Source organism: Somniosus microcephalus, unplaced genomic scaffold, assembly GCF_052327205.1.
Source record: "Somniosus microcephalus isolate GS21.2 unplaced genomic scaffold, FLI_Smic_1.0 unresolved_chr2, whole genome shotgun sequence".
Taxonomy (NCBI): domain Eukaryota; kingdom Metazoa; phylum Chordata; class Chondrichthyes; order Squaliformes; family Somniosidae; genus Somniosus; species Somniosus microcephalus.
Genome location: NW_028225180.1, coordinates 16,801,133 through 16,816,348, shown reverse-complemented (window position 1 = coordinate 16,816,348; position 15,216 = coordinate 16,801,133). Strand labels below are relative to the sequence as shown.

The following is a 15,216-nucleotide window of genomic DNA, read 5'->3' as shown; positions in this document are numbered from 1 at the left end:
TTGTTGTGATCTGGAATGCGCTGCCTGATTCAACAGGAACTTTCAAAAGGGCAATTGGATAAATACTTGAAGGGGAAAAATTCGCAGGGCTACGGGGAAAGAGCAGGGGGGAGTGTGGGACTAATTGGAGAGCTCGTTCAAAAGAGCCAGCACAGGCACGATGGGCCGAATGGCCTCCTCCTGTGCTGTGTGATTTAATGAATTTAAACCAGCTCTTGCTAATTGACATCTGAAGGAACATTAGTCCTAAAAGTGGAATACAACATAGGAACAGGAGGAGGCCATTCAGCCCCTCGAGCCTGCTCCGCCATTCAATGAGATCATGGCTGATCATCCAAATTCAGTACCCTGTCCCTGCCTTCTCCCCATATCCCTTGATCCCTTTAGCCTTAAGAAATATATCCAACTCCTTCTTGAATATATTTAATGAACTGGCCTCAACTGCCCTCTGTGGCAGAGAATTCCACAGGTTCACCACTCTCTGGGTGAAGAAATTCCTCCTCATTTCTGTCCTAAATGGCTTACCCCTTATCCTTAGACTGTGACCCCTGGTTCTGGACTCCCCGTCCATCGGGAACATCCTCCCTGCATCTGGCCTGTCCAGTCCTGTTAGAATTTTATAGATCACCCCTTAACCTTCTAACTTCCGGGGAATACAACCCTAGTTTGTGTAATCTCTCCTCGTAACTTAACCCTTGAAGTCCGGGTTATCATTCTGGTAAACCTACGCTGCACTCCCTCCAAGGCCAATATACCCTTCCTAAGGTGAGGTGCCCAGAACTGCTCCCAGTGCTCCAGGTGTGGTCTAACCAGGGCTTTGTATAGCTGCAGCATAACTTCTACCCCCTTGTATTCTAGTCCTCCAGATATAAAGGCCAGCATTCCATTAGCCGCCTTGATTATTTTCTGCACCTGTTCGTGACATTTTAATGATCGATGTATCTGGGGCCCCCAAGTCTCCAAAGGGCTTGAATTTATGTTACGGTTTATAGAAAGCTCTGGTCAGACCCCCATCTGGAGTTCAGTTCTGGGCACCGCACCTCAGGAAGGATGTATTGGCCTTGGAGGGGAAGCAGTGCAAATTCTTACCTAAGAAAGATATATCCTTAGTGAAGAAAGGATGTACTTGCCATAGAGGGAGTGCAGCGAAGGTTCACCAGACTGATTCCTGGGATGGCAGGACTGTCGTATGAGGAGAGATTGGGTCGACTAGGCCTGTATTCACTAGAGTTTAGAAGAATGAGAGGGGATCTCATTGAAACGTATAAAATTCTGACAGCTTGACAGACTGGATGCAGGGAGGATGTTTCCCCTGGCTGGGGGGTCCAGAACGAGGGGTCACAGCCTCAGGATACGGGGTAGGACATTTAGGACTGAGATGAGGAGAAATTTCTTCACTCAGAGGGTGGGGAATCTGTGGAATTCTCTACCACAGAAGACTGTGGAGGCCAAGTCACTGAATATATTTAAGAAGGAGATCGATAGATTTCTAGACACACAAGGCATCAAGGGGTATGGGGAGAGAGCGGGAATATGGTATTGAGATAGAGGATCAGCCATGATCTCATTGAATGGCGGAGCAGGCTCGAAGGGCCGAATGGCCTACCCCTGCTCCTATGTTTCTATGTTTGTATTCACCAGAATGATCCCGGGGCTGAAAGGGTTAAATTCCGAGGGCAGGTGGGACAGACTGGGCTTGTGTTCCCTCGAGTGTAGAAGATTAAGGGGTGATCAAGTCGAGGTGTTTAAGATGATTAAAGGAGTTGATGGGTTCGAGAGAGAGAAACTATTTCCTCTGGTGGGGGGAGTCCAGAACAAGGGGGCAGAACCTTAGAATTAGAGCCAGGCCGTTCAGGGGTGATGTCAGGAAGCACTTCTTCACACAAAGGGTGGTGGAAATCTGGAACCTGTGAAGCGCCTTGGGATGCTTTACTACATTAAAGGCGCTATATCAATGGGAGTTGTTGTTGAGAAGGGCCAAGTTTCTCGGGGACAAAGTCTGAGGCCTGCTTTCTGCTTCATTCCAGCATGGCCTCGTGCCCATCGTGGAGCCTGAGATCCTGACCGACGGGAGCCACGACCTCCAGCGCAGCCAGTACGTGACGGAGAAGGTGAGGCCTCGCAGACGGGGCAGCTCTGGTGTGGCGGGGACTCCCAGACTTCTGATTGGCTCGTGGGTGGGGGGGGGGAGGATTCTCGGTAGAAGGGGAAGGGTGGAATTCTGGGGAGAGTAGGGTGACCATACGTCCCCGGATGAGTCCTTGTTTCAGGATACTCGTCCCCGACTACTCATGGGTTCAAATCCGGAGCTGCCTGTGGGCAGGGCTCTGAGGTGGGGCGGGTTCCAATTGGTGGGTGGGATGTCACCCTAGGGTAATGGGGCATGGAGGATTCTGGGTAATGGGGCAATGGAGGATTCTGGGTAATGGGGGCAATGGAGGATTCTGGGTAATGAGGCAATGCAGGATTCTGGGTAATGGGAAGGGAGTATTCTGGGTAATGGGGGCAATGGAGGATTCTAGATAATGGGGAAGGGAGGATTCTGGGTAATGGGGCAAGGGAGGATTCTGGGTAATGGGGAAATGTGGATTCTGGGTAATGGGAAAATGTGGATTCTGGGTAATGGAGGATTCTGGGCAATGGGGAAATAGAGGATTCTGGGCAATGGGGAAATAGAGGATTCTGGGCAATGGGGAAATTGAGGATTCTGGGCAATGGGGAAATTGAGGATTCTGGGTAATGGGGAGGGAGGATTCTGGGTAATTGGGCAATGGAGGATTCTAGGAAGGGAGGATTGTGTGTAATGGGTAGAGGAAGGGAGGATTCTGATTGGATGTGCCCCATAGCAGGCGCTGGACAGCGGTCAGGAGCGGAGGCCCGGCTGGTTTGCCCCTCCGCACACCCACTCGCCGGGCCCAGACGCAGGGCCTCGCCCGGTTTAACGAGCCCGCGGTTTTGCCTCTTCCGTTGCCCAGGTGCTGGCGGCCTGTTACAAGGCCCTGAACGACCATCACGTGTACCTGGAGGGGACGCTGCTCAAACCCAACATGGTGACCGCCGGACACTGCTGCACCAAGAAGTTCAGCCCCGAAGAGGTCGGCATGGCAACCGTCACGGCCTTGCGTCGCACCGTGCCCGCCGCAGTACCTGGTGAGAGCGCGACCGGAAGTCTGTCTCCCTGTTTCTTTTTTCTCTCTCTTTTTTCCTTTCTCTCTCTCTCTCTCTTTCTCTCTTTTCCTTTTTCCCTCTCTCTCTCTCTCTCTCTCTCTTTTTCCCTCTCTCTCTCTCTCTCTCTCTCTTTTCATTTGATAAAGTGCCACATAATAGACTTGCCAGCAAAGTTGAAGCCCATGGAATAAAAGGGACAGTGGCAGCATGGATACGGAATTGGCTCAGTGACAGGAAACAGAGAGTAGTGGTGAACGGTTGTTTTTCGGACTGGAGGAAGGTATACAGTGGTGTTCCCCAGGGGTCGGTTCTAGGACCACTGCTCTTCTTGATATATATTAATGACCTGGACTTGGGTGTACAGGGCAAAACTTCAAAATTTGCAGATGACACAGAACTTGGCAGTATAGTGAACAGTGAGGAGGAGAGTGATCGACTTCAGGAAGACATAGACAGGCTGGTGGAATGGGCGGACATGTGGCAGATGAAATTTAACGCAGAAAAGTGCAAAGTGATACATTTTGGTAGAAAGAATGAGGAGAGGCAATATAAACTAAAGGGTACAATCCTAAAGTGGGTGCACGAACAGAGAGACCTGGGGGTATATGTGCACAAATCATTGAAGGTGGCAGAGCAGATTGAGAAAGCAGTTACAATTCTGGGCTTCATAAATAGAGGCAGAGAGTACAAAAGCAAGGAAATTATGATGAACCTTCATAAAACATTGGTTCGGCCTCAACTGGAGTATTGTGTCCAATTCTGGGCACCGCACTTTAGGAAGAATGTGAAGGCCTTAGAGAGGGTGCAGAAAAGATTGACAAGAAGGGGATGAGGGACTTCAGGTACGTGGAGAGACTGGAGAAGCTGGGATTGTTCTCCTTAGAGCAGAGAAGGTTAAGAGGAGATTGACCAGAATGGTACCAGGGATGAGGGACTTCAGGTACGTGGAGAGACTGGAGAAGCTGGGGTTGTTCTCCTTAGAGCAGAGAAGGTTAAGGGGAGATTGACCAGAATGGTACCAGGAATGAGTGACTTCAGTTACGTGGAGAGACTGGAGAAGCTGGGATTGTTCTCCTTAGAGCAGAGAAGGTTAAGAGGAGATTGACCAGAATGGTACCAGGGATGAGGGACTTCAGTTACGTGGAGAGACTGGAGAAGCTGGGGTTGTTCTCCTTAGAGCAGAGAAGGTTAAGGGGAGATTGACCAGAATGGTACCAGGGATGAGGGACTTTAGGTACGTGGAGAGACTGGAGAAGCTGGGATTGTTCTCCTTAGAGCAGAGAAGGTTAAGGGGAGATTGACCAGAATGGTACCAGGGATGAGGGACTTCAGGTACGTGGATAGACTGGAGAAGCTGGGATTGTTCTCCTTAGAGCAGAGAAGGTTGAGAGGAGATTTGATAGAGGTGTACAAAATCATGAGAGGTCGAGACAGAGTAGATAGAGAGAAACTGTTCCCATTGGCTGAAGGCTGGAGAACCAGATTTAAGGTGATTGACAGAAGAACCAAAGGCGACATGAGGAAAAACTGTTTTACACAGCGAGTGGTTAGGATCTGGAATGCATTGCCTGAAAGGGTGGTGGAGGCAGACTGGTTAACATTCAAGGAAATAATGCATAATTTGCAACAAACATATATTCCTCTCGGGCATAAAAACCCAAAAGGAAAAGTGATCCAACCATGGCTAACAAAAGAAATGAAAGCTAGTATTAAGTCAAAGAAAGAAGCTTATAAAGTTGCCAGAAAAAGCGGTCAGCCTGAGGATTGGGATCTTTTTAGAAATCAGCAAAGGGGGACCAAGAAATTGAGAAAGAAAGGGAAAATGGAATATGAGCACAAACTAGCGAAAATATAAAAACGGATTTTAAAAGATTCTATAGGTATGTGAAAAGGAAAAGACTGGCGAAGGTAAATGTAGGTCCTTTACAGTCAGAGACGGGAGAATTTATAATGGGGAATGAGGAAATGGCAGAGAAATTAAATAAATACTTTGTTTCTGTCTTCATGGAGGAAGACACAAAAAACCTCCCAGAAATACGAGAAAACCAAGGGTGTGGCGAGAATGAGGATCTTAAAGAAATTATTATTAGTAAAAAAACAGTACTAGCAAAATTAATGGGACTAAAAGTCGATAAATCCCAAGGACCGGATGACCTACATCCTAGGGTTTTGAAAGAGGTGGCCATTGGGGTAGTGGACGCATTGGTTGTCATCTTCCAAAATTCTATAGATTCTGGAACGGTTCCTGCAGATTGGAGGATAGCAAATGTAACCCCGCTATTTAAGAAAGGAGGGAGAGAGAAAACGGGGAACTACAAACCTGTTAGCCTCACATCAGTAGTTGGGAAAATGCTGGAATCTATTATAAAGGATGCAATAACTGGGCAGTTAGAAACTAATAGTCAGATTGGGCAGAGTGAACATGGATTTATGAAAGGGAAATCCTGTTTGACAAACCTATTGGAGTTCTTTGAGGATGTAACTAGTGGAGTAGACAAAGGGGAACAGGTAGATGTGGTGTATCTGGATTTTCAGAAGGCCTTCGATAAGGTCCCACACAAGAGGTTGGTGAACAAAATTAGGGCACATGGAATCGGGGGTAATATACTAGCTTGGATTAAGAATTGGTTAACAGACAGAAAACAAAGAGTAGGGATAAACGGGTCTTTTTCAGGATGGCAGGCTGTGACTAGTGGGGCACCGCAAGGATCGGTGCTTGGGCCCCAGCTATTCACAATCTATATCAATGATTTGGATGAGGGGGACTAAATGTAACATTTCCAAATTTGCTGATGATACAAAGCTAGGTGGCAATGTCAGTTGTGAAGAGGATGTGAAGAGGCTTCAAGGGGATCTCAACAGGATCAGTGAGTGGACAAGAACATGGTAGATGGAATATAGTGTGCAAAAATGTGAAGTTATCCACTTTGGTAGAAAAAACAGAAAGGCAGAGTATTTCCTGAATGGTGAAAGATTGGGGAATGCAGATGCTCAAAGGGACCTGGGTGTCCTTGTACATGAGTCACTGAAAGTGAATGTGCAGGTGCAGCAAGCCATTAGGAAGGCAAATGGTATGCTGGCCTTCATTACAAGAGGATTTGAGTACAGGAGTAAAGAAGTCTTACTCTAATTATATAGGGCCTTGGTGAGACCACACCTGGAGTACTGTGTACAATTTTGGTCTCCTTACCTAAGGAAGGATATACTTGTCATAGAGGGACTGCAACGAAGGTTCACGAGATTGATTCCTGGGATGGCGGGACTGTCGTATGAGAAGAGATTGAGTAAACTATGTTTGTATTCTCTTGAATTCAGAAGAATGAGAGGGGCTCTCATTGAAGCATACAAAATTATTACAGGGTTTGATAGGGTGGATGCTGGGAGAATGGTTCCCTTGGCTGGGGAGCCTAGAACCAGGGGCCACAGCCTCAGGATAAAGGGTAGGCCATTCAGGACTGAGATGAGGAGACATTTCTTCACACAGAGGGTGGTGAATCTTTGGAATTCTCTACCCCAGAGGGCTGTGGAGGCTCAGTCATTGGGTATATTCAAAACAGAAGTCGATAGATTTCTGACTAGTAAGGGCATCAAGGGATATGGCGATAGGGCCGGTGAATGGAGTTGAGGCAGAAGATCAGCCATGATCTCATTGAATGGCGGAGCAGGCTCGAAGGGCCGAATGGCCAACTCCTGCTCCTATTGCTTATGTTCTTCTGACTCAATCACGGCTTTCAAAAGCGAATTGGATAAGTACAGGAAACTTTGTGTTATCCGGAGGCTAAGTGTCCGGCAAGCTCGAACCACCGGTAAAAATCAGGAGCCGTTTTGTTAGGTTTTTTTTCTTCTCGTGGCTTTTTTTTTTCACCAGTCAGGCTCTGCAAAGTCTCTCTGAAGCTGTTGCTAAGCGACAGAGACGCTTCCAAGGTACGGGCCGACTGTTTAGAAGCTGTTGCTAAGCAACAGTGTTTGTTGTCAGATACGGAGCTGAAAAGCTTCCGTATGCTTCAACGTTAGCGCTGGAGTGTCCGGCAGTTTTGAGGGAACGGCTACAGCTCGGTCCCGTCGGTGCCGGATAGCACAAAGTTTCCTGTACCTGAAGGAAAACAATTTGCAGGGCTATGGGGATAGGGCAGGGGGAGTGGGACTAGCTGAAGGGCTCTTGCAGAGAGTTGGCACGGGCTTGACGAGCTGAATGGCCTTCTTCCGTGCTGTAACCATTCTATGATTTTCCTTTCTCTCTCTCTCTCTCTCTCTCTCTCTCTCTCTCTCTCACTCTTCCTTTCATAGAAACATAGAAGATAGGAGCAGGAGTAGGCCATTCGGCCCTTCGAGCCTGCTCCGCCATTCAATGAGATCATGGCTGATCATCCAAATTCAGTACCCGGTCCCTGCCTTCTCCCCATATCCCTTGATCCCTTTAGCCTCAAGAAATATATCTAACTCTTTCTTGAATATATTTAATGAACTGGCCTCCACCACCCTCTGTGGCAGAGAATTCCACAGGTTCACCACTCTCTGGGTGAAGAAATTCCTCCTCATTTCAGTCCTAAATGGCTTACCCCTTATCCTTAGACTATGACCCCTGGTTCTGGACTCCCCGGCCATCATAAACATCCTTCCTGCATCTAGTCTGTCCAGGCCTGACAGAATTTTATAGGTTTTGATGAGATCCCCTCTCAATCTTCTAAACTCCAGTGAGTATAAGCCCAATCCACACAATCTCTCCTCGTACGTCATTCCTGCCATCCCAGGTATCAGCCTGGTGAATCTTCGCTGCACTCCCTCCATGGCAAGAACGTCCTTCCTCAGGTAAGGTGACCAAAACTGCACACAATGCTCAAGGTGTGGTCTCACCAAGGCCCTGTACAACTGCAGCAAGACATCCTTGTTCTTGTACTCGAACCCTCTCGCTACGAAGGCCAACATACCAGTTGCCTTCTTAACCGCCTGCTCCACCTGCATGCTTACCTTCAGCGACTGGTGCACAAGGACACACAGGTCTCGTTGCACTTCCCCTTCTCCCAATCTATTGCCATTCAAATAATAATCTGCCTTCCTGTTTTTGCCACCAAAGTGGATAACCTCACATTTATCCACATTATAGTGCATTTGCCATGTTTCTGCCCAATCACCCAACCTGTCCAAATTGTACTGGAGTTTCACGACATCCTCCTCACAGCTTACCCTCCCACCCAGCTTTGTCCCTCTCCCTCTCTTGCAGATACATAGAATCATCATAATTTACAGCACAGATGGAGGCCATTCGGCCCATCGTGTCTGTGCCGGCCAACAAAGAGCTCTCCAGTCTAATCCCACTTTCCAGCTCATGGTCCGTAGCCCTGTAGGTTACGGCACTTCAAGCGCACATCCAAGTACTGTTTAAATGTGATGAGGGTTGTAGTGTATGTACCTTTAAGAGGAACTATGTTTTTGAAGCCCCTGTATACTGTTGTAGCAGTCGTGACCACTCGGGTATATAAGCCTGTGTAGCATCTTGTGTTGTTAGTTCACCTCCAGACTTTGTTCAGTAAACACTTGTTAAATCAACTCCTGCATTCCGTGTCTCCATTAACACACGGATCTAACAGTGGCGACGCGTTAGAAACGAACTTACCTGCAATTCGGCAGCACCTCAAGGGGATCGATTCCTCAGACGAAGGTCGAAGCCAGAAGCAAGAAAAAAAATAATAACTCGAAGAAACTCAAAAACGAGGGCCAGGCTTGGTCTCCAGTCTGTGGTTTCCCCAGCTAAACGGGCTGGTGGCAGGTCGTGCACTGATCCTTCCTGGGCTGCGGCGGGCTAGAGCTCGATCGGGTGGCTCTGCAACGGGGCCGGGCAGCGAGTCGGGAAGCAGAAGCAAAGAGAGGGAGAGGGTGGAGCACTCGGCGCGGACGGTGCTGCAAAGCAGGTCGGCGTTCGGACCGAGCAAAGGGAGGGGAAAGTCCCAGAGGGTCCGCTCCACGATGGGAACAGTTCTCCAAGTAACGGAGAAACTATTGAAGCGATATATAAAAAAAATATAGAAATACCGCGAAAAGCTGCAGGTCGCAACGGGAACCGCGGAGAGCAGCGTTGGCAGCAGCAGCAGTGGTGGGAAAGCGTGGGAGACGCTATCTTAACTCGGCGGGGAAGAAAGAAAAGCGCGGGAAGCGCCATTTTAGATTTTCAAGATGCCGAAGACTGGCAATATTACTGCTTTCGATAGTGATATAGAAGATTGGACCACATATGTGGAAAGAGTGGAGGTATATTGCAAGGCGAATGAAGTAGCGGATGATAAAAAGGCATCAGTACTTGTAAACCTGATGGGCGCAAGGACATACGGGCTGTTACGAAACTTGATCACTCCAGCCAAACCGATGGACAAGAATTTTAAGGAGATTGTTGATACCTTACAGGAGCACTTAAACCCAACACTGCTGCTGATAGCAGAACGATTCAAATTCTTCAGGAGGAATCAGCACAAGAATGAAAGTAACGCTGATTACCTCACCGAATTACGAAAGTTGTCAAAGCACTGCCAATTCAGGGCAGGACTGGCAGATTCTCTGAGACAAATTCATCTGCGGTCTCCTAAGCGAAGGAACACAGAAAAGGCTACTTTCTGAGAAAGATTTGACACTGGACAAGGCTTTCAGTGTGGCTGTATCATACGAAGCAGCAGCAAGAGGAGCTGCAGAGATACAGCAAAAGCCACAGGACTTCGGCACCCATGAAATGACATGGGGTTTCGAGAGATGTTATCGCTGCAGCAGATCCACCCATGACCAGAAGGACTGCTGGTTCAAGGACAAAGCATGCAGGCAATGCGGAAAGATAGATTCCCTGATGGCTCGGAGCGGCCGATAGCTTTTGCGTCACGCTCATTGAACTCAGCTGAGCGTAACTATGCCCAGATCGACAGGGAGGCACTCAGCCTGGTGTGGGGGGTGAAGAAATTCAACCATTACCTACACGGACAAAAGTTTACCTTGTTGACTGACCATCAACCCCTCGTCTCCATATTCAACCCTAAAAAGGGCATTCCCATTATGACCGCGCAAAGGCTACAGAGGTGGTCCCTTTCCCTAGGGGTACACCAATATGACATCGAGTACAAAGGAACAAAACAGCATGGGAATGCTGATGGGTTATCGCGCCTACCGTTGCCAACGGTGGAAGAGGCGCCTACAGTGGACCCAGTGGAGATATTCCACTCGACCATAGTGGAATGTCTACCGGTGACAAATCCTACCATTGAAAAGGAAACGCGAAATGACCCGACTCTCTCACGAGTCTACGATTTAACGGTGAAGGGATGGCCAGCACATGGCGAACCACTGTTGCCAGCATTCTCGCAAAGAAGAGAACAGCTGTCAGTGTGCCGAGGAACCTTGATGTGTGGATCCAGAGTGGTGATTCCACCCAAACTCCAGGATAAAGTGCTAAAGGAGCTTCACGAGGGGCATCTGGGTGGAGTGAAAATGAAGAACTTAGCCAGAGCGTTTGTGTGGTGGCCAGGTATCGATGGAGACATCAAAGAAATGACCAAGAGCTGTCTAGGATGCCCGAAGGTCCAAAACGCCCCACCACAAGCCCCTCTACATCCATGGGAGTGGCCCTCATCTCCATGGCAAAGGGTACACATCGACTTTGTTGGTCCATTTATGGACTCAATGTTCTTAATCGCGGTGGATGCACACTCCAAGTGGCCGGAGGTAATAAAGATGTCCTCCACCACCACGGAAAAAACCATCACAGTATTAAGGACCATATTCGCCAGGAATGGGCTGCCTGAACAGATCTGTTCTGATAATGGACCGCAATTTGTATCCGAAGAATTCAGGAAGTTCTTAAAAAACAATGGGGTTAAGCACTACACGTCCGCCCCATACCATCCCGCCACCAATGGATTGGCTGAAAGGTTTGTCCAGACCTTCAAGAAGGCCATAAAGGCCATGGGTAATGAAGACATAAATCTACAACATAAGGTAGATAACTTCTTGTTTGCGTACAGGAATGCAACACATGTGGTTACAAACCAAACCCCCGCCATGATGTTTTTCAATAGAAGACTTAAGATGCCGGCTGGATTTGGTCAAGCCAAATGTCAGAACGGACGTAGAGAACCAGCAATTTCAAAGCATGAATGAAAGGCCAACTAGAACCTTCCAGATAGGTCAACCAGTTTTGGCCCGGGACTACCGTACCGAGAAATGGCAGCCTGGAACTATTTGCACACGACTAGGACCGCTGATGTATACCGTGGACATTGGAGAAAGCATAATAAGGCGCCATGCTGACCAGATCATAGAGTCATCGGGAAAAAGGACAACCTACACCACAACTCTATACGCCTAATGATGAAGCAGAGATACCCATAGTATCTACCTCCGATCCGGTGATGCTGGAACCAGGTGAACCCGACACTAGCATTGAAGCCGAATCGACCTTGCCAAAAGAACCTACTACACCACCGAGGCATTATCCGGACCGAGTCAGGAAGCCTCCGGAGAGACACAATTTGTAATTGATTAACTTCAGCAAATGTGTATATTATTGTTCTTGTAAAAATGTTATTTAATGATTACTTAAAATGTTATGTACTATTTATCTAAAAGGGGAGGAATTGTAGTGTATGTACCTTTTAAGAGGAACTATGTTTTTGAAGCCCCTGTATACTGTAGTACCAGTAGTGACCACTCAGGTATATAAGCCTGTGTAGCGTCTTGTGTAGTTAGTTCACCTCCAGACTTTGTTCAGTAAACACTTGTTAAATCAACTCCTGCATTCCGTGTCTCCATTAACACACGGATCTAACAAGGGTTCCTGCCTCTACCACCCTTTCAGGCAGTGAGTTCCAGACCCTCACCACCCTCTGGGTGAAAAAAGTTCTCCTCAACTCCCCTCTAATCCTTCCACCAATTACTTTAAATCTATGCCCCTCTGCTAAGGGAAATAGGTCCTTTCTATCCACTTTATCTAGGCCCCTCATAATTTTATACACCTCAATAAGGTCTCCCCTCAGCCTCCTCTGTTCCAAGGAAAACAGACCCTGCCTATCCAGTCTTTCCTCATACCTGGGCTGGGGAATTTCAGGTAACATTCTCGTAAATCTCCTCTGTACCCTCTCTAGTGCAATCACATTTTTCCTGTAATGTGGTGACCAGAACTGCACGCAGTACTCTAGCTGAGGCCTAACTAGTGTTTTATACAGTTGAAGCATAACCCTCCTGCTCTTGTATTCTATTCCACGGCTAATAAAGGCAAGCATTCCGTATGTCTTCTTAACCACCTTATCTACTTGGCCTGCTACCTTCAGGGATCTGTGGACATGCACTCCAAGGTCCCTTTGTTCCTCTACACTACTCCGTGTCCTACCATTTAATGTGTATTCCCTTACCTCGTTAGCCCTCCCCAAATGCATTAACTCACACTTCTCCGGATTGAATCCCATTTGCCACTGTTCTGCCCACCTGACCAGTCCATTGATATCTTCCTGCAGTCTGCAGCTTCCTTCTTCAGTATCGACCACACAGCCAATTTTAGTATCATCTGCAAACTTCTTAAGCATACTTCCTACATTCAAGTCCAAATCATTGGTGTATACCACAAAAAGCAAGGGGCCTGTGATACAAAGCCGAGGCACGATATGAATGCGAGTTCTTGTGGTATGATTCTCTGAACCTTATCTCTCTTTCTCGCTCAGGCATCTGCTTCCTGTCTGGGGGCCAGAGTGAGGAGGAGGCCTCTGTCCACCTCAACGCCATCAACCTGTGCCCCCTCCTCAAGCCCTGGAAGCTGACCTTCTCCTACGGCCGAGCCCTGCAGGCTTCAGCCCTCGCGGCCTGGTCGGGCAAGGAGGCGAACGCTGCCCTGGCGCAGGAGGTCTTCGGCAAGCGGGCCAAGGTAGGTTGGGGGGTTAGGGAGGGGGAGGGGGAAAGGCAGAACAGTTCAACGCTGGCGCTGTCACTCATACTTTCCCGGAAGCCCTGTGGTGCAGAGGAACTGCAGCAGCCGTTGTTGCGCACAGCAAGATCTCATGGGGAAACAAATGGCCAATTTTGAAAATAGTGGCTGTGGGCATCTTTTTATGTTCCCCATCCCAGAGGGCAGACGTTGCACCCCTTGTGTTTAACGTCTCATCCCGAAAGACGGCAACTCCGACAGTGCAGCTCTCCCTCAGTACTGCCCCTCCGACAGTGCGGCTCTCCCTCAGTACTGCCCCTCCGACAGTGCGGCTCTCCCTCAGTACTGCCCCTCCGACAGTGCCGCGCTCCCTCAGTACTGCCCCTCCGACAGTGCGGCGCTCCCTCAGTACTGCCCCTCCGACAGTGCGGCGCTCCCTCAGTACTGCCCCTCCGACAGTGCGGCGCTCCCTCAGTACTGCCCCTCCGACAGTGCGGCGCTCCCTCAGTACTGCCCCTCCGACAGTGCGGCGCTCCCTCAGTACTGCCCCTCCGACAGTGCGGCGCTCCCTCAGTACTGCCCCTCCGACAGTGCGGCGCTCCCTCAGTACTGCCCCTCCGACAGTGCGGCGCTCCCTCAGTACTGCCCCTCCGACAGTGCGGCGCTCCCTCAGTACTGCCCCTCCGACAGTGCGGCGCTCCCTCAGTACTGCCCCTCCGACAGTGCGGCGCTCCCTCAGTACTGCCCCTCCGACAGTGCGGCGCTCCCTCAGTACTGCCCCTCCGACAGTGCGGCGCTCCCTCAGTACTGCCCCTCCGACAGTGCGGCGCTCCCTCAGTACTGCCCCCCCGACAGTGCGGCGCTCCCACACCTCATGTCTAACCTATATTACGACGCACTTTGGAACCGTCCGTAGACACACAGGCACTCCCTCACCTCAGTACCGCTTGTAAAGTTAGGGACCATCTGTAAACCCACAGACGCTCCTCACCTCAGTCTGTCCCCTGAATCTGTCAAGCGAGGGACCGTCCCTAAACACACCACACCCTTCTCCTCAATCAGTCTCCCTAATCCCTAAATCTGCTGTCAAGTTCGGGTAGTCCCTAAACAGATGCAAACAGCCCTGATATATAAAGTCAGGGACCATCTCTAAACGGTGATTGTGATTTGTTGTGTTTTTGTTTTAATGCAGATTAACAGCCTGGCTTCCAAGGGAGAATACGTTCCGTCGGGAGACACCAATATCGCTGCCAACTACTCGCTGTACACCGAGAACTACAGCTATTAACGGGGCAGCGGGAAGCTCATTCGGTCCGCCCCCACCACCCCCCCCTACCCCCCGGTCCAATGGCCAGAGTCGGCAATGATTGACAGCCCCTCCCATCCCGCCCGTTCTCTTCCCCTCCCTCTGACTGTAGCCCCCACCCCCCCATCCTGTTCTTTATTTCAGTCCCTCGCAAGCGGTCGGATTATCGATTCTCTTCCTCAAGAGATCCTTGTTCCCTCGGAAGGAATAGCGAGAGGATGGGGGCGAGGACAGGCTTTTTACACTGTGAACGAGGTTCCGAATCCCGCTCTTTGTGATGTCGCCCTCGCTTTTTTGTATCAAGCAGATAATTGCTGGAAATCTAACTGAAAAATAACACCAGTTGTCAAACTGTTTGTGAGTGTGTGTTTTTTATTTTAGGTTATATTTTCACCCCTGCCCCCCATTTTGGTTGGTGCTACTTGGTACCTCTAGACTTGGCTATTCCAGCAATCTCTCGGCCGGCCTTCCATCTTTCACCCTCCGTAAACTTAAACTCCTGCGAGCCCCGTGTCCCAACTTGCACCAAGTCCCGTTCACCCATCACCCCCGCTGTGCTCGCTGGCCTACATTGGCTCCCAGTCCGGCAACGCCTCAATTTAAAAATTCTCCACCCTCGTGTTCAAATCCCTCCATGGGCCTCGCCCCACCTCCCTATCTCTGTGACCTCCTCCAGCCCCTACAACCCTCCCTATCTCTGTAACCTCCTCCAGCCCCTACAGCCCTCCCTATCTCTGTAATCTCCTCCAGCCCTACACCCCTCCCTATCTCTGTAACCTCCTCCAGCCCCTACAATACTCCCTATCTCTGTAATCTCCTCCAGCCCCTACAGCCATCCCTATCTCTGTAACCT

At 49.4% G+C, this 15,216-nt stretch overlaps 1 protein-coding gene across 2 annotated transcripts in view; it reads left to right on the top strand.

Moving 5' to 3' along the window:
• LOC147092198 (fructose-bisphosphate aldolase B-like) overlaps positions 1-14,717 on the top strand; it is a 62,050-nt gene extending 47,333 nt beyond the window's left edge. For both annotated transcript variants that reach the window (XM_085975872.1, XM_085975873.1), the window contains 4 exons: positions 2,028-2,111; positions 2,976-3,150; positions 12,858-13,057; positions 14,250-14,717. In XM_085975872.1, the coding sequence (XP_085831998.1) occupies positions 2,028-2,111; positions 2,976-3,150; positions 12,858-13,057; positions 14,250-14,345 (555 nt within the window). In that variant the 3' untranslated portion in view covers positions 14,346-14,717. The remainder of the gene's footprint in view (positions 1-2,027; positions 2,112-2,975; positions 3,151-12,857; positions 13,058-14,249) is intronic.
• The last annotated feature ends 499 nt before the right edge of the window (positions 14,718-15,216 follow it).